This window comes from Ictalurus furcatus, chromosome 7 (genome assembly GCF_023375685.1).
Source record: "Ictalurus furcatus strain D&B chromosome 7, Billie_1.0, whole genome shotgun sequence".
NCBI lineage: Eukaryota > Metazoa > Chordata > Actinopteri > Siluriformes > Ictaluridae > Ictalurus > Ictalurus furcatus.
In genome coordinates this window covers 16,512,603-16,536,920 of record NC_071261.1, presented here as the reverse complement: position 1 = coordinate 16,536,920, position 24,318 = coordinate 16,512,603, and the positions used below count along the sequence as shown (strand labels likewise).

At 37.2% G+C, this 24,318-nt stretch overlaps 1 protein-coding gene across 1 annotated transcript in view; it reads left to right on the top strand.

The window, feature by feature from the left end:
• Positions 1–24,318, top strand: part of LOC128609978 (collagen alpha-1(XXV) chain) — a 169,931-nt gene that overhangs the window by 91,453 nt on the left and 54,160 nt on the right. Inside the window, exons 5-6 of the mRNA XM_053628952.1 lie at positions 15,963–15,989; positions 20,583–20,609. Of these exons, the coding sequence (XP_053484927.1) occupies positions 15,963–15,989; positions 20,583–20,609 (54 nt within the window). The remainder of the gene's footprint in view (positions 1–15,962; positions 15,990–20,582; positions 20,610–24,318) is intronic.

Genomic DNA, 24,318 nt, shown 5'->3' with positions numbered 1-24,318 from the left:
GTTATTGTCATGTAATATTGAAAAAGGACTAGGAACTACATTTCCCATCAGCCACTGCACCATGTCACATGTCTCATTCACCTCTTGCTTGTTCTGTCTCCATGTATCACGTCTTGTTCCATGTAAGTCTTGTGTTGTTTCACTGTATGTTTCACTGAAATTCTGCATTTGCATCCGCCTCAAAATCAATATTGTGACAGTTACTATCACACTTATAAACTATAATAAACAATTTATCCATATCGATGTGAAGGTACCTACACTCTAGATTCTATTTAGCATGTTGATCTGTAGGTCTGTTCTTCTGAAACAAAATCCATCAAAATGTGTGCCATGAACACAGTAAAGGCTGCATAAAGTCAACATGAATATTAGCCCAGAAACTCTGTTTCTCAGACATTAATTTTAGAATCGCAGAGGCATTAGCTTAACAAGCTGTAACCTGTAAAATATTATCCTCCTCATGTTATGCATATAGCATTTGAACTTTCAAGGCTTGTTTTCCCAGTGTAATTACATGGAACTGATATATACAAACTATTTGGGGGTTTTATTGTATGTTTTTTTACTAGACCTTATGACTTCCAGTCAGCCTGTAAGTGTCTGCACAAATGGCTGGCATGGAATTGCATTTTTCCAGGGTTTTTTTCCCCTCCGAAATTATTTGAAGGAACAGTGTGTCATGGTAAATGAATTATGCAGTAGGCCTGCCCAGGATTAGAAAAACCTTGGAGACACCCAGGAGCTCAGCCCTTGGCCTCATCCATAATGTAGTGCACCTGTTAATAAAACATCTTCCAGTTGGACTTTGATCAGCTTTATACCTTACCTCTGCTGAGAGGAGATTTAAGAGAGTCCAAACACTAACTTGCTACTAATTATCATGGCAGTTTGACAAGTCAGGAAAAAAAACGTGGGAGGCAGAAATGAAAGTTTATATTTATAATATTAGTCCTGTTTGGAAAATGGATATGAATTACCTACAGTATCCTCCAGTGTTTCATTTGTAAATCTGCAGGTCCCAGGACACTAAGAGGGTAGTGATCCGGTAGGTCAGGAGGCACACGGAAGGTCCCGGTCCTTGAACTTCCAGACATGTAAAAGTGCTTCTAGTATCTCATGTAGCCAACGATATTAAATACTGAGAGGTAGGCCTATGTACTTGATCACACCGGTACAGACGAACTTAATAGCACTGAGTATTCTCAGTACAAAGGGAAACATTTATGAATTGCACATTCTATCAGCTTATGTGCTGTCACCTCGGCTAGCTACAAAATACATTTGCCAAAAGCACTTCAAAAACAAAGCTACGTTTCATACAGTAAGCGTACTTACAATAAATATTAACTGCACAACATAATCAAGAAAAAAATCGTCTTACCAAAATATTCCACAAAGCTGTCATGTCAGTGTTATTTTACTCTTTCCTGTGTCCCTTATGCATCCATGAGTGCACAAATGGCTCGGGATTGAACTTTGTAAGCGGTGGACCCACGATGTTCAAAAACAACGAAGATGGTGGGGATGAGAAGGGATGCACGCTGTGAGCTACAAATGAGATTGATTTTGGAGAAATCAATCCACTCGAGATTAGTATAGTATTCACAGAAGCCATCAACTGCCTCAGCCCTTCTGGAACTTTTCAGTTCCAGAGTCCCTGTACTCCCTAAAAGCCCGAAGGACTGTGCATGGGCTATTAACTCTATTTCATCTCACTTTCAAAGATATGCACTGGTTGACAACGTTTAGCCTCGTAAATGCTTCTAAAAACCTTCTACAGTCAGGCTAGCACTATCACTGCTAGTCATGGGAATGGTCACCAAACTGCTTCACCAGTAACCTGCTGCTGCTCGCTCTCTTGGACTCTTGCCTTTTTAGTATTTTGTTTGTGTTCTTATAAAATGCTGGTAATGATAACTGCTTTCTTTTCGCCATGACACACTATACAATGCATGCTACTTGACTGTAGGCTTCGCTTCGTGACAACGAATTCAGGTGAACTCTGAACTTGAAATGATTGTTACAGTATGTGAAAGAGACTACTGATTGGCTATTAGCAATATTTGAGCATTTCTATTGCCGTTTTTTTGTTGATCTGTTTTACTTTTGGTGAATTGATATTGCTGCGGGAGACTTTACATCCACTGCAGAGGTACCGGATCCACGTAAAAAGGTTCCGGAACCCAAGTGTGCTATATTTTATGTGTACTATATCCTGTTCCAGCAGGATCCGGCTCAAATTAAGCTCTGGTATCCCCTGTAAACATACTCTGTAGTTTGGTGAACTTGTGCATTAGATTTAAATGTCCACAAGTCATTTGAGAATTTGATGATCCCTGTGTAAAAGGCCTCTCATTTGTCACATGAGAAGCTTTGATCTGAGAGGAGGAAAGATACCAAATGCCAAGAAAGCAATGTGTGTTGCCTAGCAATAAAGGTATAACACATCTTCCGAACACATTCTCAAAGATCACCAGCTAGAGGTGGTACAGCTGGAATCAAATATGAATCACACCTGCACTGATAGCCATCCATCCCTACATTTAGAATTACTACATTATCCATTTGTGCTAAACAAAGATACTTCACAATTGCTTTCTTTCAGCACCTAAAAAAACCCCATAGACTCTAGGGGGGAATAGGATTTTGAGGTCTGGTTTACTCAAATTTGTCTGCATAAGGATATGTGCCAGTATAGTTCAAGAAGAGCATGAAGGATAGGAATACCAGACATAGGGACTCCTGTCAGCTGTTGAAACTGTCAGTGTTATACAATTGTGGGTGTAAATTGCTAAACCTTAAACACATTGAAAGCCAATGCCAACCATGTCACAGTAGCAGATGAGTAGAAACAAAATATGTGTTGATGAATGTAATTTTATATTACATATACATCTGGAACTGTACCAATAACAAGAGTGTACAAGAAACCAAAATGAGCAAAACCCAATATAAGGAGGACAAGAAGTGACAAGGATTGACATCTGTGCCATCCTAAGGCTGCCAGGAATCTGGATAACATATGGGGCTGTTCAGAAGGCTGTTCATATTGTACAAAAAGTATAGAACAAGTTTTAGTGTTGACAGGCATTTCAAATCAGCCAGACTCAATCTGGTTTATTCAGGAGGCCAAGTGAAACCAGAGAAGTGCAATCTATTACAGGATATTTGTACTGTGACAACAGAAGCTTTCAAGCAACAGCAATACTGCTGTAAAATTATAAGATGTATATATTTTCTAAGCTTGTTGTTAGAAAACTCAGTGGCAACAAGAGTGCTGTTCCATCAAGTCCTGTCAGAGAAATTGTAAACATTAGTGAGTATTTAATCAAATATTGATGTATGTGGAAGCCACAATTGCGAAGATTCAAATTCATATATTTATAGGAGAAACTTCACAGTGATACTGAAAAAAAGACTCTAAAATCCAAAGATCACTTTGATATCTAGAATGCATCTGTGGAATCATCACAACAATGATAGCAGCATCTCTTTTATAAAGCCCTTCAGTTTTACTTCAGATGAGATAAAGGCTTTGAAGTATTGCTGCCTTCCCTCCACTGGCATCCTGTAGCTGCCCACATCAGAGTTTAAAGCACTGTTGCTTGCCTACAAAGCCAAAAAGGGACTAGTTCTCACATACCTGAAGATATTTACTGTATCAACCCCTCTCTCTGCGCCACATCTCCTTCAAGCCTCTAGCATGGCTTGACTTGATCTTCCATCCCTCAAAATACAAGGAAGACATGCATCAAGACTCTTCACTGTACTGGCACCCAGGTGGTGGAATTAACTTTCCCTTACTTTCCAAGTAGCTTCAGAGGAAGACTGAATATCTACCTTTTCACTATGCATATAAATGAGCAATACTTTTTAAAAAAGAAAGAAAGTACATAACTTATTCTGCTATTTTTGCTGTACCAACTTGTACTAACTTCTGTCTAACAGGGTTTTAGCTAGATGGTATTCTTAGACCGTGACCTTTTTGTACTAGCATGATGTTTTGGATGGAGACTACAAAGCACTTCTATAAATTACTCTGGATTAGGGCATCTGCCAAATTAAGTGAATGTAAATGTAAATGTAAATAAAGCCAAGAAGGGTCACAGTCTCAGGTGACAGAAGTACATGGCTAAAACTGAAAGCAAATTCTTAACTTAGGGAAGGGTATATAAATATTAGCAATGAGATTTAATTATGTGATAACTTTTATACATGACACAAGCTAAGTATAGGATTATTGCAGTGCTGTAATTAGACAGTCTGGGATTTTTGGCACTGTAGTACAATGTAGTATTTAGAAAAGGAAACAATACATAAGAGGTTAAGTGCTGATTGTTCATTTGGAGGTGATTACCCCTTTACTGGTAATCCATGTATAAATCACAGCATTGTTTATACATACTCAATGTTAGATCACAAAATAATTAAACAAGATAAATGTTTTTCTACTTGGCTGCAATCCTGCAGTGTGGAAGATGTATCTTTTATGATGCTCTTTCAGTGACTGTAATGTAGCCATTTTTTGCCCCTTCTTGTTTTGGAGAATTTCATGATGACATTTCACTTTTGTCACCAAAAACGAACCACTGTTACTTTAGCAGAATGCTTTGCATCATTGTCCTACTGCAAAGTGATGCACCGCCCATTCAGTTTTGAAATATTCGGCTGCATGTGAGCAGTTATGATGCGTCTGTATACTTCAAAATTCGTTCTGCTGCTGCTGTCAGCAGTCACATCATCAGTAAAGACAAGTGAGCAGTTCCTCTGGCGGCTGTACATACCCATGTCACCATGGTTCACAGATGAAGTGTTATGCTTTGGACCATGAGTAGTTTCTTTTTTCCTACTCACTTTCCTCATTCCATCTGTTCATAAGACTTTGTCCGAGATGTCTCCAGCCTTTTTATGTTCTTTTAGCGAACTGTTATTTGACTTGTGTTCAACAGGTTTTTGTTCATGATTGAAAGCATTCTTTATTCATTCTGTGGTCTTCTGAGCTTTCCCAAGTTGTTTACAATTGTTAAGCTCATCAGTGCGTGTTTGCTCCTGAAGAGTACCAAAACTATTGGGTTGTTTTGTATTATTTATTCTCATTTTTCATATCATTACAGTCTGCTGGCATTCACATTAATCCCTGTATTGAAAGACAGCAACTAATGCTAATACCACATCAAAAATCAAGTGTAGACCTTTTGTTAGCTCTCTTTTTTTGCATGAACAAATGATAAAATGACACATAGCTGGACATAATGGAAATAATGAGGCATCGGTTACTCTGCATTCTAAATGAAAATCATGGCAATGCTATGAGCTGGTCTCAATCGTTAATGGTACTATTAGATTTCTGGAAGAAAGTCCAAGGTCAATAAAGAAGGATAACCATCTAGCACATCAATTGAAGTCAAAGGTTTATCTTTAGAAATACTATATGTCATTAGAATATAAAACACATAAAACTATAAGTCACAAGCACCCCTTGAAAAAAATGCCTTAACATTTAAAAATAAAAATACCATTTTGGCAATGCTGCATGTAGTCACTGTGAAGTGTAGTGTTTATTAGAAACAGCAATACATAAACTAGCTTTTGAGGGAAGTCCTAATTTGTTAAGGAAACTATTATATCGCTTGCACTTTCTCATAAATACTGTGCATTTCTAGTATAGAGGGAGAAAGGTGGGATATAAGCTCCTGTCCATAAAGCCTCAAAGTCCAGCACAAAAACTACGTAAAACTGGGAGTATATAGTGTGGAAGTGTGGAATTGTTCTGAGTAGTGGCACACTTCAGTTATTGGAAAATTACCAGCTTCACTTGTGCTTCTAGGCCTCTTTGGACACACCACTCTAACTGCAAGGTGAACTGCTAATTAACTCGGCTGGCAGAACATTGAACCTTTGTGGTTCTTTACTGCATGACTCCTTCAGCTAAACCACTTTGCTAGGCCATACAATGCACCACCGTGGACACACATGCACATATGCGGCCATCATTAAAGCCACTTTAGGCCAGACCAATTGTGATACAATGCGATTATGGGAACCAGATGCCTTTCCCCAAATTCGGTTTTCCAGTGGTTTTTCTGTTCCAGCCTAACCTCCAACACTGTGATTCCCTTGACAAGCACCAGCCATTTTGTGGTAATCTGTTCTTGCCCACTCTGTTCTGATTGCTTACATCCCTGTCCTCCATTAGATTTCCCACTCAAAAACATTCCACAAGGCTCCTTGCTCAAGGGTTCTGATTCAGACTGAACATACAGACATGAGGTATGCCATTAGTCCTCTTTCCTTAGCTCTTTCTTTAGGCTTGTGGTTTGGTGTTCATTTAGTGAGCTCACCACTAAAGCATTAGATTCGCTTCAGGAAAGGCTTGAAAGTGCAATGGGAATTACCTCCACTTGCTCACTTGTTATCAACATGATCTGTTGGTTTGTTTATTTTCTCATCCCAAACCTGCCATTGATTTGTTATGTGCTTGATTCACCAGATTTGTTCATTACAGGTTAGTGGGTTCATATAATAATGACTGTTTTGTGTGTGTGTAAACAATATTTTAAACTTTATTTACAGAGATGTTAGAGCAGCATTTAATAAATCATGAAATGCTAAAGTCAATGGCTCAAGTGACTAAGGGCAATAACAGGTATGGATGAGTGAAATTTGGAAAGCAATTTAACAGTTCAATAGCAGCCTTTGTGTCTGCCGATTTACATAAAGCAGTCTGCCATTCCTCATAGTCAAGCACTTCCTCAGTAAGTGGAGGGCAATCAAAATGACTCTTTTTATGGCCATGTTTTACAACAATTGCCACTCTTGATTTATTCCTTTCACAGTTTTAATGTATGTGGGGAACAGCTAGCACACCGTTAAATACTGTATAGTCTGTGTGTAGGCCTTTCTTTGAAGCAGGTGTGGGTTTTTAATGAAGTATGCTAGATGTACTGCAAAGGCCTAGGTTTCATTGTAGCTCTATCATAAAGATCCACTAAGGCCAGGAGGATGCATATATTTTGCTTGTACCCCTCAAAGCAAAAAAAATCTTTACCAATTTTTGAGGTAAATATCAAAATGCTTCACACATGCTTCTGGTTATGATTTCTTCACACAGTTACAACAATGTTTTTAAGTAGCTTTGTCACTGAGATATGACAGTTCACAGGCACAATTGTGAAAAAATTGGTGGTTGTTGCCTATTGCTTTATATGAAGACAGTGGCATTTATAAATAAACCCAAAACTGAAATATAAGACTGTTTACTAAAAGAGATTTATACACTATCCCTTTACGAGATTGAATGAAGTTTGAAATAAATTAATAAAGCAATAATTAAAGTCTCTATCTAAAAATTATAAATGACCATAAAATAGAGCAACCAGCCACACTCTTCAACTCCATCTACTCTCAAATAGCTTTATATGGAAGGTGTTTATGTCCTGTAAATCACTAATGAAAACAATGTTTCCATATAAGATGGACAATATGTAGTATTCGATAATGGACACTTTTATGATAGCTATTGTTCAAGTTTTTTTTTTTTTTATAGAATAAAAAACATTCCTTCCATCGATCAAGTCATATGTGCACCACCATGCTAAAATATTTTGCCTGAAGTTCCTTGCTGCATGTCTTGAAAATGGCTCCAAAGATCCCTGCTTCTGTAAACTTGTTTTTCTCATTAACTCCAAGTAAGAAAATTATGCAGTCAGTAACTGATTATCACCAAAAGGTGTGCCTTAGTGAACAGTGGCTTTCTGCAGCTAATAAATTCTTAAAATGAAGGTATATAATTAAGGCTGTCATTGACAGTTATTAACACACGCCTTCTGTTGCTTGCTCTAGACAACTACTAGCTACAGTCCTTCTTGAAAAGGCTATTAATCTTCATATAATATATAAGAGTGGGTATTGACTTTAAAGTACTTTTAAAAATGAGGTACAAGGCCTTTGAGTGACAGTGGTTGATTTCACATGACAGTCAAAGGCTTGGATTATTCAGTGGCACTGTTTAATTCATATGTATATATATATATATATATATATATATATATATATATATATATATATATATATATATATATATATATATATATATAAGCCTTAAACCCTTGCGAATAATAATAATAATAATAATAATAATAATAATAGCAGCATTTTATTTAGAAGCACTTTAGATTTATGCCAAACTACACCAAGCAAGCACTTATAGATACATAGGTAGCTGTATATGTATTCAAAAACAAACAGGGAGTCAGGGTAGCCAGTTTCTATGTGTGAGATGGAAACAGTCTATTTTGGGCATAAAAAAGAACAAGCGAATAGAAAATAGAAAGTGTTATCTTCTCTAGCTACAGATTTTATATTTCATGGACTTATGTTAAGCCACTGAGTTAAACTGTAGTGAACTCATTAGAACACTTTTGTTCATGTCAACAACTCTGAAACTGGTGGAAGCTCTCCAGCCTTGTGCTTGCACTGCTGAATACAAACTGTCAAACTGTCAACATTTTTCATGTTATGTTAAGATTGCTGAACAGTGGGAGGAAATATGGAAAGATATGGTAAACAAACAAAATATCTCATCGCAAAAAGATCCCTCTTTTATTATGGATAATAACAGGTTTAATGTTTTTGCATATGATTACATGGCCAGAGGTGACTTGTTCACTTAAATATCAAGAAAAAAAAAAGTGAAAATGAAGTAACATGAGCCTTGGGTAAGATTATCCATGCCATGTATTTAGGCAGAGTTTATTATTATTATTATTATTATTATTATTATTATTATTATTATTATTATTATTATTACTATTATTATTATTATTATTATTAAATATTTGCCAAATAGAGTACATGGAAAATGTGCAAGTGATTTATGTCATTTTTCTTGTAAATTCTTTTGAGGTTTTTTGTAATGATAGTTTGAAGAAAAGGGAACAAGTAAATATATTTTAAATGTTTCCTTTTAATAGGTGCATTAAAAAGCAAAATGTTAGAGCTGAGGACATGTATGTAGCTATGGCATACAGGGCAATTTGTTTATTCTCAAAGTCTGCTGCCAAGAATCTTTACAAAATGAATTACAGTTATAATTAATAACAATTACAAGAGTGAGTTTAGTTGGTAAATGAAATGGTGAGCAGCAAAAAGAAGCAAATGACTATATTATTCATGAATCTGTCTGATTAAGTTAAAAGGATATAGATAAATATTTACCAATTGCATTTCTTTAATTATTATTAACATTATCAAGGTATTACTTTAGTATTAGTATTTAGGTAGTTACTAGTTAAAAATGTTTTTAAAATGGTAAAATATACGTATGTGTTTTAAACAAACCATCAATGTACATCAATGACAGGATGATGCAATTTGATCAATTTGACCTTTTGTATCTTTTGTCACTGAAAACAAGCAAGCGATCTAACAAAACAACACAATATCTAGCCAGAACAAGCTGCCATTCAGGGCTTAAACTAGCTATGACTACACAGAGGTCCAGACCTTGGTAGTTTTAGAAGGTTTTGGGGTTTTTCCCCCTCCCACGTAGTTGTCAAATTCAATATGAATACAGCAACCTCACGATAATGTGATGGCAGAATGTAGCCTACTATGTGAAAAAACTTGCATTCTAAGACCCAATCAGCAGCGATGATTAGTTCCCAACTGACCTTAGAGCAGCTGAGGACACTGTATGTTTGCCAGTGGACTTCATTGTTTGTTATGTTTAGTGCTCAACAGACACTAAGCTTCTAAACTTTAAGTTCTTGCTGAGAGATAAGCTCTGACATTACTATGGCATAATAAACATTGCATTTACGTGAGAACATATGATATAAACATGAGTGTGCATGAGAGCAGATGGTAGTTTGTAAAATGCAAAGTACCAAATACTTGTACCATTGCTAGCCAAATCAGCTTGCTAGTTGCAGCAATGTTAGATGGCATTTTATTATATATGCATTTCTAGTAATTAATGATAAGAAGTAAGAGAGAAAAGGAGGACAAACACATGCACAGAGAGGACAGTAAACCCAAATATTTAACTCCATAAACAAACAGTCTACCTAATGCTTTAAGCAGTTTATGGAATAATGTAAGTATAATATAACAGAGATCAGAAATTAGCAATTCATGCAATACACACTCAGCATTGTGATTATATTAAAAGTTTAGAAGCAGGGCACATTTCTACAATGTTGACCTCACTAAAATTTTGATCCTCATTATTGCTCTGCCTTCACTATAAGCTATAATAACATAATGGTTAAGATTAATACTGCGGTATGTAGCTACAAGCATGCATGCCCTAATAAACCTATGGAGCTTTGATATAAGTCACTACAAGCAAGGACACACATCTACACAAAGCAACACAACATACTTATTTGTGTTGTTAAGCTAACTTATCACTTATCTCTGCAATGATTTGACCCCCACAGACACCCACCCCACCCCGGCCATATTCTGACAAATTCTTGCACTATGATTTTTAATACATTTTATTCACAAGATGATGATTGAACATTAAAAAAGCCGTTCACATTACCATAGCAACCACAGAACAAGCAGTGCTATCACTGGAGAAAAAGTAGAGCTATCAGAAACATGCTTTTTCTGGATAATTGTGGTTATTGTAAGAGGCAGACATAATGGTAATAGAAAGTGTGAAAATAGGTGGAATTTCTTTTTTAACCTAACCAGGAATCAGGACCAGGAAACTCATTCAAATGTAGATACCATAGATGCCAAGACCATTTCTTACTGCCTTAACGTAAAATAGATCTAGTTTATTGTCCTGAAAGAATTTAACACAGTAACACAAAGATATTCCTCATAAAACCTGTTTAAAACATGTTGTGAATCTGACTTGGACCGCAGTGTTATTTAAAGGTTTATTGTATATAGTGTAAATGTTTGTATCTATTAAAATAGACTGGGGGATCCTAAAAAGTCTGCCTGGGGGAATTAATTAATTTTCCAGGTGGGAGATTTGGGAGGGGTATGAGATCATTTTCCGAATATTATCTTTACATAAACAGCCTGGAGGCTGGGGTGGTTTCTGACTCCCATAATTTTTATGTCTTTGTTTGTGGTGGATGATCTGAGGCTTTAGCTTGACTGTCAGTTAGCCAGACTATGATGTGATACCACAGAAGAGAAATGTCTCTTCAACACTTTAATAAAACAAATGATCTTTGATACAAAAGACTATAGTCACAGAAAATATACCCAGACCCTACTAAACACACATTCCACCTGTGTGGAACTCCATAACATGTTCACTAATATGTATACCTAGTTACCTGTAAGAGTTACCCAACTGATGCTCTGGCTTTTAATGACTGGTGAATGGCTGCCAATGGATTTGGTATTATAAACCAAGGTAGCGTTGGGGCTTCACAGCTCCATGGTCTAAGGGTTGATCCTGACCTCTGGTTAGGACCTGTGCAGAATTGTATTTGTATTTGTAATCCCCCCCCCCCCCCCCCCCATTTTCCAAAAAAACATGCGAGTTGGTGGAATGACTACTGTATTCCCTCCTAGTGTCCCTTGTATAGGATCCAGAGACAACATGACCCCTGACCACAGTAAATGAAGATAAATGGATGGATGGATGGATGGATGGAAGAATGAATGAATGAATCATTCGGCATGAGCCCATGGAAGACTGTGCCACCTGAAAGATTCTTATACTGTATTACACTGTAAACGGTGCTGCTTGTGCATTTGCAAGTGTACAGAGTGAATAAAATAAGTGTCTGATTCACACTCACCTGCTGGGTCAGGAATAAGTAGTTCCACTTAATAGTGGCACAGTCCAAGATCCTTAGTAACTAGTGATTCTACACATTCTGCAGATGTCTTAAATAAAACTTCAAAAATACATTCAGTATTGTAATCAGTATGGGACCAGTAACTTTGTTCACATTGCATAGCTAAATTCCCTTTTTCATGGTTTTGGATCAATCTTAAACCTATCAGACTCAACAACTGTGGTAACAATATCCAATGCTTGACCACATTCAGCAGAGAAATAATCTGTGCCAAATTGTTTATTGAACTTGTTTATTTCATTTGCTATGGTTTCTTCATCAATTTCATGTTGGTCAATATTACCAGAAGCCTTATTAGCTTTAGGTCTTCTTCCTGTTTTGATTTAGCTGTGTTTGTACAGTCCTTAACTGAATCATTATTGAAAGCAGATACTTAAACAGAATAAGTAACAAGAATATTTCTAAACTGCCAAGATAACTAAACCTCCTTAGACTCACATTTGCAGTTTGACATTATACTGTCTTCACCATTTATTGTTAATGTGAACATAGAGTCCACCTCAACTTACTCTGCACTTGGGGTTCAGTGTGCCAAAAGACATCCAACTGTACATCCATTAAAATATGTTATCCAACCAAATTTAAGATAACGGCAGATTATATCACTGTTGTATATTTCAATTCAATTTGAAAATTAAATGAAAAATTAATTTAAAAAAATGGCCACAAAAATTGCGCACTCGTGTGTGTGTAGGCAAATTCTTCCAGTCAGTGCTATTTGAAGATCTGATGTTCTCTTAGTCCATTGTCTGAAACAGTTTCTGAGCCAAGCCAAACTGAGCAAGCCATTATAAAGTTTTGATAACACTGCATACCAAAGCTTAGTCTAAAGTGATCAGATATAAGAGTGCTTACAAAAACAGAGATTTGGAGTGAAAATTTATCACATTTGTATTAATACTCAGGATATCTACTTAATCAGATGTGCTGTGGGGAATGTTTCTTGGTTCTTTGGGGTTTAGGCTCTTAACGTTCAGTCTTTTCATAAAGACCATTTTATGCCATTTATTCCTGAACTGCTGTCTGCCGGTCAGGAAAGACAGCACAATGAAGTTCATCAGACACGTCTTTGTACTAAAGCTGCAACTCCTTAAACTTTTAATGAGCCATAATGATCATAGAAAGTATGTATCATTTTGTTTTATGTCCTGTACTACTCTTCAGGGATTTTTTTCTGGCAGATATACAGTGAACAGGGTTTGCAGTAATCAGACCTAGTTGTGTCTAATCCAGCTGAACCCCATTTTGAATGCAGTTTTGTAGATTTGGGGAAATACATTTTCACACAGGCCCCGTTGGGATTAGATAACTTTTTTGCTTCAATAAATAACATTATAATTTATAAAAACTGTATTTTGTGTTTACTCAAGTTGCCTTTGTTTTAGCTTAGATTTTGTTTTAATTTCTGAAACAATTTAGTACGGGATATACACAAAACAATTTGCACGGTGGCTTAGTGGTTAGCACGTTCGCCTCACACCTCCCGGGTTGGGGGTTTGAATCCTGCCACGGCCCTGAGTGTGCATGTTCTCCCTGTGCTCCGGGGGTTTCCTCGGGGTATTCTGGTTTCCTCCCCCAGTCCAAACACATGCATGGTAGGCTGATTGGCGTGTCCGTAGTGTGTGAATGTGTATGTGCCCTGCGATGGATTGGCCCAATCCATCTTTTACCCCCCCTTTTGCCCGATGCCCCCTGGGATAGGCTCCAGGCTCCCCCCGACCCTGTAGGATAAGCGGTATAGAGAATGGATGGATATACACAAAAACAGAAAAAATCAGGGTGGGGGCAAATACTTTTTTCTATGCATGGCACTCAGTTAATCAAGAAGTTGTCTAATATAAGAGGTTTCTGAATCTTCTGTACAGCGTATGATACCTCCTACATAATTTTACTGAAATTAAAATGTTTGTTTCATTTGCACAAAATGTATTCAATTGCAAATGTCACTAAATAGCACAACCTTCTGGTAGGGTGGAAGAAAGGCATTCAACTGACAAACAGATTTTTTTCTTTCTTACAATGATCAAAACCACATTATTTACATTCTAAATGTACATTTAGTGCATTCATTGTATCTTTATTCATTAGGTATCTTCATTGACTTTTGTGGTTTGCACAATGAGCTAATTACAGTTAACACATTTCATACAGCAGATAGACTCAAATTCTCAAATTCTTTATACAATAGGACCTTTTCAGCAATCAGGATTGTATGCTTCGCCCTTTTAGAATAACCCACAATTAGATCAATATACAATTTAGAAGAGAACAATCACACAGCTCTTTCTCCATGGGCATGGCAGCTGTTACATGTTTGTTTAACACAAGGGTAATTGATTTAATGTGAATGCCTCCTCATATCTTTGATGAACATCTGTGCTCATGAACTTGACAAGGTCTGATAGAGCCCAGATAGAGATTAACATCATGTCTGTGCTTCTCTTCTCACCTTCTCTCTGTCTCACTGGGAGAGCTGCTTAGTGTTCAGGAGTGAAAGGAACAGCTCCAGACCTAGTATTAGCTGGAAGTGATCCATGAAATGTCAGACTCAGGGTGAAGCGACTTAGGTAATGGTAACACACTGTGTTTTAAGAGGAAAATGTCAAATTGCAAAAAAAAAAAAAAAAAAAAAGAAGAAGCTTGCCCTCACAAATAACAAAGAGGCACGATTCAGAGGCTTCCTTCTTTAGTCTAAATTAACTGGGTACATGTCATGAAGCAGGTATGAGCATTTATAACAGGAAAACAGCATTTAATATGGTTATTGACCCCATTAAATTAGTAAACAACAATTTCCTTTTAATAAAAAAAAACCTTGTAAGGAATAATAGGTATTCCTGTAAGGTTTGGGCTGTCATCACAAACATCAGCTACCTCAGAGAAACCCTGGAGGAAGGAACGCTACAGCTGAGGATAGCAGGTGTCTGGCTGTGCCATCACTTCCTCTGCATCAAGCCTTTTAGTGTGAACACAACAGCAGACAGCGACATGTGTTTGTGTTTTAGAGGCTTCGTCTTCACAGTCATTATCACAAAATAAGGAAAAAGAAAGAAATGAATCATTTCCACCTCAGCACCATAATGCTACAGCAGTAAAGCAATTCACTGTGCATAAAAGCCCAGACTCTTCGGTGAGTAAATTAAATCCAGTTCAAATATATTCCAGGCGTCCAGGGTTATTCAAAAGCTATCTATATTTAATCACATACAAAATTATATCAGAAAATTTTCATTGGGAGTTGTTAACTGGTGCAGGAGGCCTATAAGCTCTTGCAATTAGTGAGTGCAAATGAAAACCACGGTTTAATTTGACAGATGTGGCTGACAGAAAAGCAAGTTAAGATGTCACCAGACTGTGGCATAGAGCATGTTAACATTGAAAATGTTAATAATATACAAAATATCCACCATATTAATATATGTAATATATGTAGTATGTCATAACCTCTACTTTACCATCTTCAGTAATTGCTTTATCCTGGTCAGGGTGGCAGTTGGAAGTAAACAAAGATCCTAGAGGAAACCCATATAGCATGTAAACATGTAGAACTTCAAACAGATAGTAATCAACCTCAGGATTTAACCAGGAACCCTGGAGTTGTGAGGCAGCAACGTTACCAGCTGTACTGCAGGTTTGAATTGAATAAGGGAAAAGTTGATTATGGGCTAGTTCAGCGGTTCCCAAACTTTTCCAGGGCAAGGCCCCCCAAACGGTGTTAAAATCTGACCGAGGCCCCCGTTTTTCAAGATGCCTTTAAAACACATTAAAAATACAGACTTCTGAATATATCCCCCCCCCCCTTTTTTTTATTAATAATGACATCTTACATCTTTACATTACATTACATTAGGAATTGATTGTGTGTGTGTGTGTGTGTGTGTGTGTGTGTGTGTGTGTGGTTGTCTGAGAGTGAGAAAGAGAAAACATACATTTATTTATTTTTCACACCAAATTGCTGAGGCCCCCTGGGCGCCCCCTGGCGGCCCCCAAGGGGGCCGTGGCCCCCACTTTGAAAGCCACTGGACTAGTTTATCGATGCAAATTTATGGCTAGGCAAAGTTGTTTTGCAAAGTCATTGAGAATGTGTTCGCAAACCCTAACATTTTTCTCTATCTCCAACAGGGTCCACCAGGTCCAAAAGGTGAGAAGGTAAGCATCCTTTTTATAGCATTTACACTCAGTTGCTACTCCTTGTTTCTGATTACAACAATATATTTGGATGCCAATATGAAGTGGTTCATTTTAGACACTCTAACATTCAGATATAGTTAGCCCACTGCATTATTGCCTAAACACAAGGCCCTGACTAAAATAATTTTAACATTTCAGCAAGCACTTTACCAACCATCCCACTAGAAAACACTAGAAAAACACTAGGAAAAAAGTATTAAGCCTGAGATATTACCACAATCTTTTATTCTATGTGACCATGTGTATCAGTGAAACTAAAATATGGAAAGAATAAAAGCATGCAGATATGTGAGGTTTCCTCAGCTCACACTCCATGAGTTGCTGCTAATATTCTTGCATCTTTAAGTGATATGTTGAAGAAAACTACAAATCCTTTAATGGCTAGCTCCATTTGTAACTTTTCCACAAAAAATGAGAGGTCTCTAATAAGGTTGTGTATTTCTGAGGCAGAAATGAGAAATAAAAATGCAAACCTTTGACTGTTTTTCCATCACGACTCTTTCTTTGAACCCATATAATCACTTGAGAAGTGCCATAAGAAGATGCACAAATATGCCTTAGAATTTGGACATGCAAAATCTGGGTTTAAGGAATTGTGTCCAAGAAGTGGATAATGGACAGCTGCTAAATTAGAAGAAATCAGCCCTTGTCTCAGCCCAGTCACTGCCATTTAGTGTTTGTTGAAATCTGCTGACCACAAACCCCTCAAGTCCAATGCAAACCACTCTATGTAGCTCTTCCAGCTCAATAACTTTGCATAGCATGGAGCGCCACATACAGTCAGTCTGTAAGTCATGTGGATAACCTATGATAAATTACAGTCTCTTTCATTTAGTCACACTGCATACGATAAAGCGTGTACACTATGTACCAATTAGGAATTAGTAACGGTGGTTTCATACACGAGATTCGGTTTCTTGGGGCAACATCATACAGTGTTTGGTTAGACTGTATAACATTTTGAAATTTTGCAGCATGGATGGCAGCACTGTTCAAATTGTTGTATTACATGCTACATTATTTTTCACCAGATTTGATGTTGTCAATGCTGATATAAACCAATCAGCTATAACATTAAGACCACTGAGAGGTGAAGTGATTAATATTGATTATCTCATTACAATGGCATCTGTCAAGTGGTGGGATATATTAGGCAGCAAGTGACCAGTCTGTTCTCAAAGTTGATGTGTTGGAAGCAGGAAAAATGGGCAAGCGCAAGGATCTGAGCAACTTTGACAAGGGCCAAATGTTGATAGCTAAATGACTGGGTCAGAGCCTTTACAAAACGGCAGGTCTTGTGGGGTGTTCCTGGTATGCAGTGGTTATTACTTACCAAAAGTAGTCCAAGGAAGAACAAATGATGAACCAGCAAGAGGGTCATGGGCACCCAAAGGCCCATTGATGCACGTAGGGAGTGAAGGCAAGTCTGTCTGGTCCGATCACACAGAAGAGCTACTGTAGCACCAATTGCTGAAAAAGTTAATACTGGCTATGATAGAAAGGTGTCAGAATACACAGTGCATTACAGGTTGCTGTGTATGGAGCTGTGTAGCTGCAGACTGGGTAAGAGTGCACATGCTGACCCCTGTCTGCCGCCAAAAGCGCCTACAATAGGCACATGAGCCTCAGAACTGGACCATAAAGCAATGGAAGAAGGTAGTCTGGTCTTATGAATAACATTTTCTTTTACATCATGTTGACGCTCTGTGCGTGTGCGTTGCTTACCTGGGGAAGAGATGGCACCAGGATGCACTATGGGAAGAAGTCAAGCCGGCGGAGGAAGTGTGATGCTCTGGGCAATGTTACTTTGACACATACCACCTACCTAAACGTTGTTGCAGACCAAGTACACTCCTTCATGGCACGTTATTCCCTAATGGCAATGGCCTCTTTCAGCAGGATAATGCGCCCTCTCATACTGTAAAAATTGTTCAGGAATGGGTTTAGGAACATGAAGAGTTCAAGGTGTTGATTTGGCCTCCAGATTCCCCAGATCTCAATCCGATTGAGCATCTGTGGGATGAGCTAGACAAACAAGTCTGATCTATTGAGGTCCTACCTCGAAACTTATAGTACAGGACTTAAAGGATCTGCTGCTAACATCTTGGTGCCAGATACCACAGCACACCTTCAGAGGTCTTGTGGTGTCCATGCTTCAACGGTTCAGATCTGTTTTGGTGGCACAAGGGGGATCAACACAATATTAGACAGGTGGTTTTAATGTTATGGCTGAACAGTGTAAGCTGCTGCAGCCAGTTGCACCAATTGAACTGTTGAATTTGTTTCATAAATTGACCAAGTTTACAAAGTGCAAAAATTTTAATGGCTGCACCAAGTAACAGTTTCAACATAGTTTTAAACTGGCATTGTGATTTTGAAACCAGGTGATGCCTTAGCTGGGAGTCCAAGTGGATTCTGGGTGGGAGTCAGAATAGTAGCCAATTATGTTTTAGGGGAGAACAAGCTGATGGTGTGGAACTTGGCTATGAATAAATTGGAAGAAAATGGGTAATAGTAAGGAATAAAACACAATGGGACATGCTGTTATAAGAAAATGAAAATGGGTTGGTGAGTTGCAGTCCAACATTTATTTGTCTTTTACCACAACATTTTGCCACTGCTTACCAAACTATTGAGTCAATGAACAAAGTTTCATAGATTTTACTCATTTAATGTTGTGGAAAATCCATGACCCATCTTGTAATCACATATGTTATAGCAATTACTCCAAGTGAAGTTAATACAACTAAAAACTGCAAATTGTCATATTATCAAAGACCCAGAAAGAACAAAATCATCTGCCCTGAAGATTTTTCCCATGAAAGATTTTAGTTTACATGGGAAAATCTTCAGGGCAGATGTTTTTGTCCTTTCTGGGTCTTTTCTGGTCCCTTAAAACTTAGACCTACCCACCAACCTGTTAAAATCAGTTACCTTGTTTGTTGATCACTGAAATTCCGATATAGTTTCATAGCATCAACTTCGCTATTCTTTGTTGCTTTGTTACACAATAGCCCCAGGTTGAAAATCTCTAAACTGAAAACCAAGAAGGAAAAAGAGCACTGATCATGACAAAAATATAGATGAATACATCGCTTTATCATAAAGCACATACCACAGTCAAACTAAATGTGTACCACAAAAGTTAAGTTGGTGAAACTGGCTACTGATGTTGTTAAGGAAATTCAAGGCTATCTTTAGGTTTAGGTATGTAAGACTATAAGCGGGGAGAAGTCCACTCACATAAAATCAATGTAAAGTGAATCATCCTTGTTTTGAGTAGGTGAAACGTTTAAATGACTCAGTGTATTGCCCAGCATCAGTGATGTTCATAGACAAGTATATAGTACATATACCTATATAAAAAGTACAAACTGTACTCAAATATTTATATGATCACACTCACACTAACTGTTCTCACACACAGATCGCTCTAGCCTAGTACACTTCTACTGGTGTTTAGTGTAAAGCTGTTTCCTGTAAGCATGGAACAGACATGTATCAGTATTGCATATTATGTCCCTATGCTTCTGTATAGCAGTAAGCAAGAATGATAAACTGAGTGAAATTATATAATGAGACTCATTGACCAATATCTTGCACAATGCTTACTGCTAAAGTGGTGCAATCCCTATGCTCATCTCATCTCAAAATTTTTGTAACAATGAATGAAAATGTTAGAAGCCAGCAGTCACATTATGATTCATAGTCATTCTAACCTCTACACCTTTAAGGTGTATTAATTGAGCAATGCCCTTAACCATCAACTGCTCAGTTATATAAAATGAGATGAATGTACAGTTGCAATCAAAATTATTCAACCCCATTGCAAATCAAATCAGGTGTATCAAAAGGGTGCGCTACTAAGTACTAAGGATGCTTGCCATGAAGGGACTGAATAATTTTGAAACTGGAAAAGTCATTATAAGAGTATACTGAGTTTGTGGAAACCATTTGAAGTATTCGCTGTGTTGAACTATTTCAATTACTTTTGTTTGATTTCATTGCAAACAGCCGATAGTCTGTCAGTTTTGACAATAAACATGATTTGCAATGGGGGTTGAATAATTTTAATTGCAACTGTAAGTCGCTCTGTATAAAAGTGTCTGCCAAAAAATGCTGTAGATGTTAATGAAAGGTATTCCTTTGGATGTTCTACCTAAACATGGTGTTAATGTGATGCAGGCTGGCTGATATACAGATAGACCTTTTAGAAGCTCTGATAGAGAAGAAGCCAGTTCCCTAAATGAGGTGGTTGTTCCTGTTTTCAACCACAATAAGACAAATTAGGACCCCCTCACATATACACTTTCCCTTTTCAACTCACACTTCACCTCAGTACTCCTTTCAAACCCTTGTTGACATCACTCTGTTATCATAAGTGATTTTCCCCTCAGCCGCAATGAATTCTTGAGGCTGCGGGTATTAGCTTTCCTCATCAGTGTATTTTGAAATATGTCTTGGTGGTACTCCTCTTCCAGTCTGTCTGTCCATTTGTATGTATGATGTTACCTAATCATATTCTCCCTTTGCTTTTCTTTTCTTTTATAGGGAGATCAAGGAGACCAGGGACCGCGGGTATGTCGTCTTCTATAACATGCACATTTTTGTGTGATTAAAAAAATAATAAATATCTGTTATATCTGGGATAATAAGTGCATGGAATGTTTCAGATGCATGGTTTTTTTTGTGGACAGTGCATATTTAAGCTTTCCAATCTCAACAAAGCTGCACTAAAATAAGTCAAGCAGGCACAGGAGGGTTGAACTATAAACACCTGAGGTAGCCATTAAGGAAGGTCAATGCCCTCTGATTGCTTCTGCGGGACTGACTGCCCTCAACAGAGGAAGAGTGCCTGAAACAAAAACAAATGTGACTGAGTTTATTGTAATTTGATATAGCTGAATCTTTTCTATTTCACAATGACATATAAGCACTGAAGACTGAGAGCTCATTGAAAGAACGTAATTATTTCCATCCCAGTTGTTTGACATTTTGATAAATTCGCACCTCATAGAGAATGATTATGAAGTCCACGCTTTGCCACAGCTGGCAAATTATTGAATAAATCATTCACATATCTTATTCCAATATCTGCTTGCAGGAATTCCTTTAACTGTGACCGACTTATTAAGTCTATCTGTCTTTATTGCATTATATGCCTGAACTTCTCCTACTCTCTGTTACTCATTGCCTTTTCTTTATATTCATCATTGTCTTGGATAGACTCCAGAAGGGGACCAGGCATTGAAAGTGTCTCTAATTAATTTGCCCCACATGCGGGTGCACGTTAAGGTTAACTTGTGGTGACAGAACATAGCCATCAGCGCAATACTTAATATCTTCATCACATGTGACACTGTCGCTTATGTCCCTGAGTTGTGTAAAAGCAAGCCCATACCAACGTCCTGATTGTGGTTTACTGTGTATCATTTTGAAGCTCTGTTAGTCTCCTGCTCCTTGAAAATTAGATTTATACTGTAACCACAAAAACCACTTCTTGCTTGAGTTACTGCACAGGCAGAAGCTTTTGGTAAGTTTTGTTCTGTGTCGTATAGTTTTTAATTGTCTAATGAAGTATTTGGATAATAAGATGATGGATGATGTGAATGATTTACATTTCACAAACTAAACTACACTTATCCAAGATTTACATGACATGAGCACTAAATATCCAAGGTACGTCTGTCTGATGAACCTCCCAGACAAAACAAACTGTGCAAGCTACTTCTCTGAGAGTCATAATTTCAAGAAGCCCTCATTATTATGGGATACTGACTCATAATTAGGAGAAAGTGTCATCTTGACTACAGAAATAATTTTCTTTTTTCAAGTGGCAAAAATGGGTTTCTATACCGAACTGTCTACATAGGTAGATGTAATGTGAAAGATATAAATGTGAAAGAAACTGTCTATTCAGGGATATAAAGGAATAGGAAATCAATATTCATAAGTGTATTTACATGAATAGAAGTAACAATACTCCTCCAAATCCATAGCAAGTAGCTAGCTAGGTGCACAAATACATGAAAATTTTATGCAAATATGTGCTTTATGTAATGTAATGAAATTTAGAAGTAATAAAGACTGTAAAAACAAAGAAAGTAGCTTAGTTTAATACTTTAGTTATTTTGACCAGAACTCTAAACATGTTACATTGGTTTCCATTTTTAAGTGAACTGTTGTTCTTGGCCAATATGGAAAACATAACAAAACAAAACAAAACATGGCTGTTTCACCCATTGTGCCACAGTGGCAAGATCACCTATCCCTCACACACCAACTCATATTCCTTAGTTAAGGGTTTAAAAGTTCAAAGAGTGAATCAGCATCAAATAATGCAGCCACTTGTGAATAGTACACATTGAATCAAACTTGAAACAATTATTTGGTTGTCACTGACAAAAGGTGTATACAACATACAGTTGAAGACAATTTACTTAGGCTTACTTAGGCTTTTCTTTCAGAGCTAGAAAGGGAAGTCCAGTCCTGGTAGCTATAGTTTGTGTAGTTCTGCAGATGTACAACTCAAGATGAGCTACTTTACTGCAATGGACTTGAGATCTTGGGACTTATCCAGTATACAATCTCTTGACAAATGTCAGAAGCATTATTCAATTTTAAAGATCTGAAAAGCTACTCCAGGACAAAGAGTTTTGCATGCTATGATTCAGAAGCCAAGATGTCTTTTAAAAATAAACTGATTTAAAATCAGTCTGATGAGGTTAGTAAAATACATGACAAGCCAAGTATATCGAGCCACCTTCAGGATTCAATCAATAACTTATTTCAATTTATTGAAACCATCTGCACTCAAATATAGATAATCATTTCATGGCAACTAAACTTTTGTCGCTCGGTGAAAGGAGGACGAAAAATAAGAAGAAGATAAGTAGAAGGGACATTAACTCCAGCACTGGCTGCTGCACACAACTTAAATGCACACAGAACAGCTCAAATCTGCTTGTAACAAATGATGTTAAACTGGGCATAAACGATGTGGTTAAAGGAGTTGGATATTTTATATTTTAGGAGTTGTGTTTATACTTCAATTGAACTGGCTTAGTCAAACAAAATGGAAAAATGTCAAATAAACGCAGGTTAGTCCAGATTAATGGTGTAATGTCATCATTAACGCAAAGGGCAATTCAGGTTCTTATCATTGCATTTGTCTAGTTTCAGGCCCAGAAAAAAAACAAAAAACATGAAATTCACAGCAACACTAGGTATCAGTCAAAAACAAACAATTTTCTAATAATTAAGATTCTCCATCCCCCTCATTAATTGTTCATGTATAGTATGCAGTGGAATTGTGAGGACTGTAAAGTTCCATAACAAGTTTGAAATTAATCTAGTGAGACATTATGAAGTTTCTTTTCCATGCCTAAGGAGAAAACTGAAGGAGAAAAGTGAAAACTGAACTCTTCTTTGGTTAACTCATGTCAGACGTTTTTCTTCCTGCTGCTAAGGGCATTATTGTAACACAGGGACAGTTACAGTGAGGTTGATGGTGCAACTCTGTGGCCAAATTAATGGTACATAAACTCAGCTTATATTAGCCACAGTCTTATTATAAAATGTATTGGGATCAATGCAAAGTCCCACTGACTCCAGGCAAATTGATCAAGCTTACTGTAAAACTAACAGAATGAAGCAAAGGCAACACTCCAGGTTTAGTGGAGCGCTACATAACTCAAAAGGCCTAGACAGTATTTCTGTCAGAGGATCCCTCAGTGATCCTCTTGTGCTTGCTCCCAGTTTTACGCTCAGAATGTCTATGGTTTTTAGTAACTCATTCTGTAGTAATGTCTCATTATCTAGATTTATTATAGTTTTGTTTGAAAGAGTATCTTCTTCACTTGAAATGAAACAGTAGACAGCTGTTTCCTGAGCTTTACTCTTTTAAATGACCTATGCCATTTCAATTACTTCCCAAACATGGTAGGATGGAATATCCCATAAACATGGCATTTCCCTAAGTTTTTATGACAACCATTTAAAAACCACTGTTCAACTAATTGCTGGAATGTTTTTTTTAATAGACATACACTAGACTTTTAGGTTGTATTGGGATGACAGCGCAGCCATTAAAAAACATATACAATCAAATTTTTCCTGGAAATTCATTTCATTCTAAATAAACATTTAAACCATTTTAAAAGAATTGTCCCACAAAACAGATGGCCAGATACAGAGTCATGCACCAGACATGGAAAGTCTGGCACTTATTATTAAATAACTGATCTTATTAATCATTTAAAAAGATATGTTAGTTCAAATGCACCTC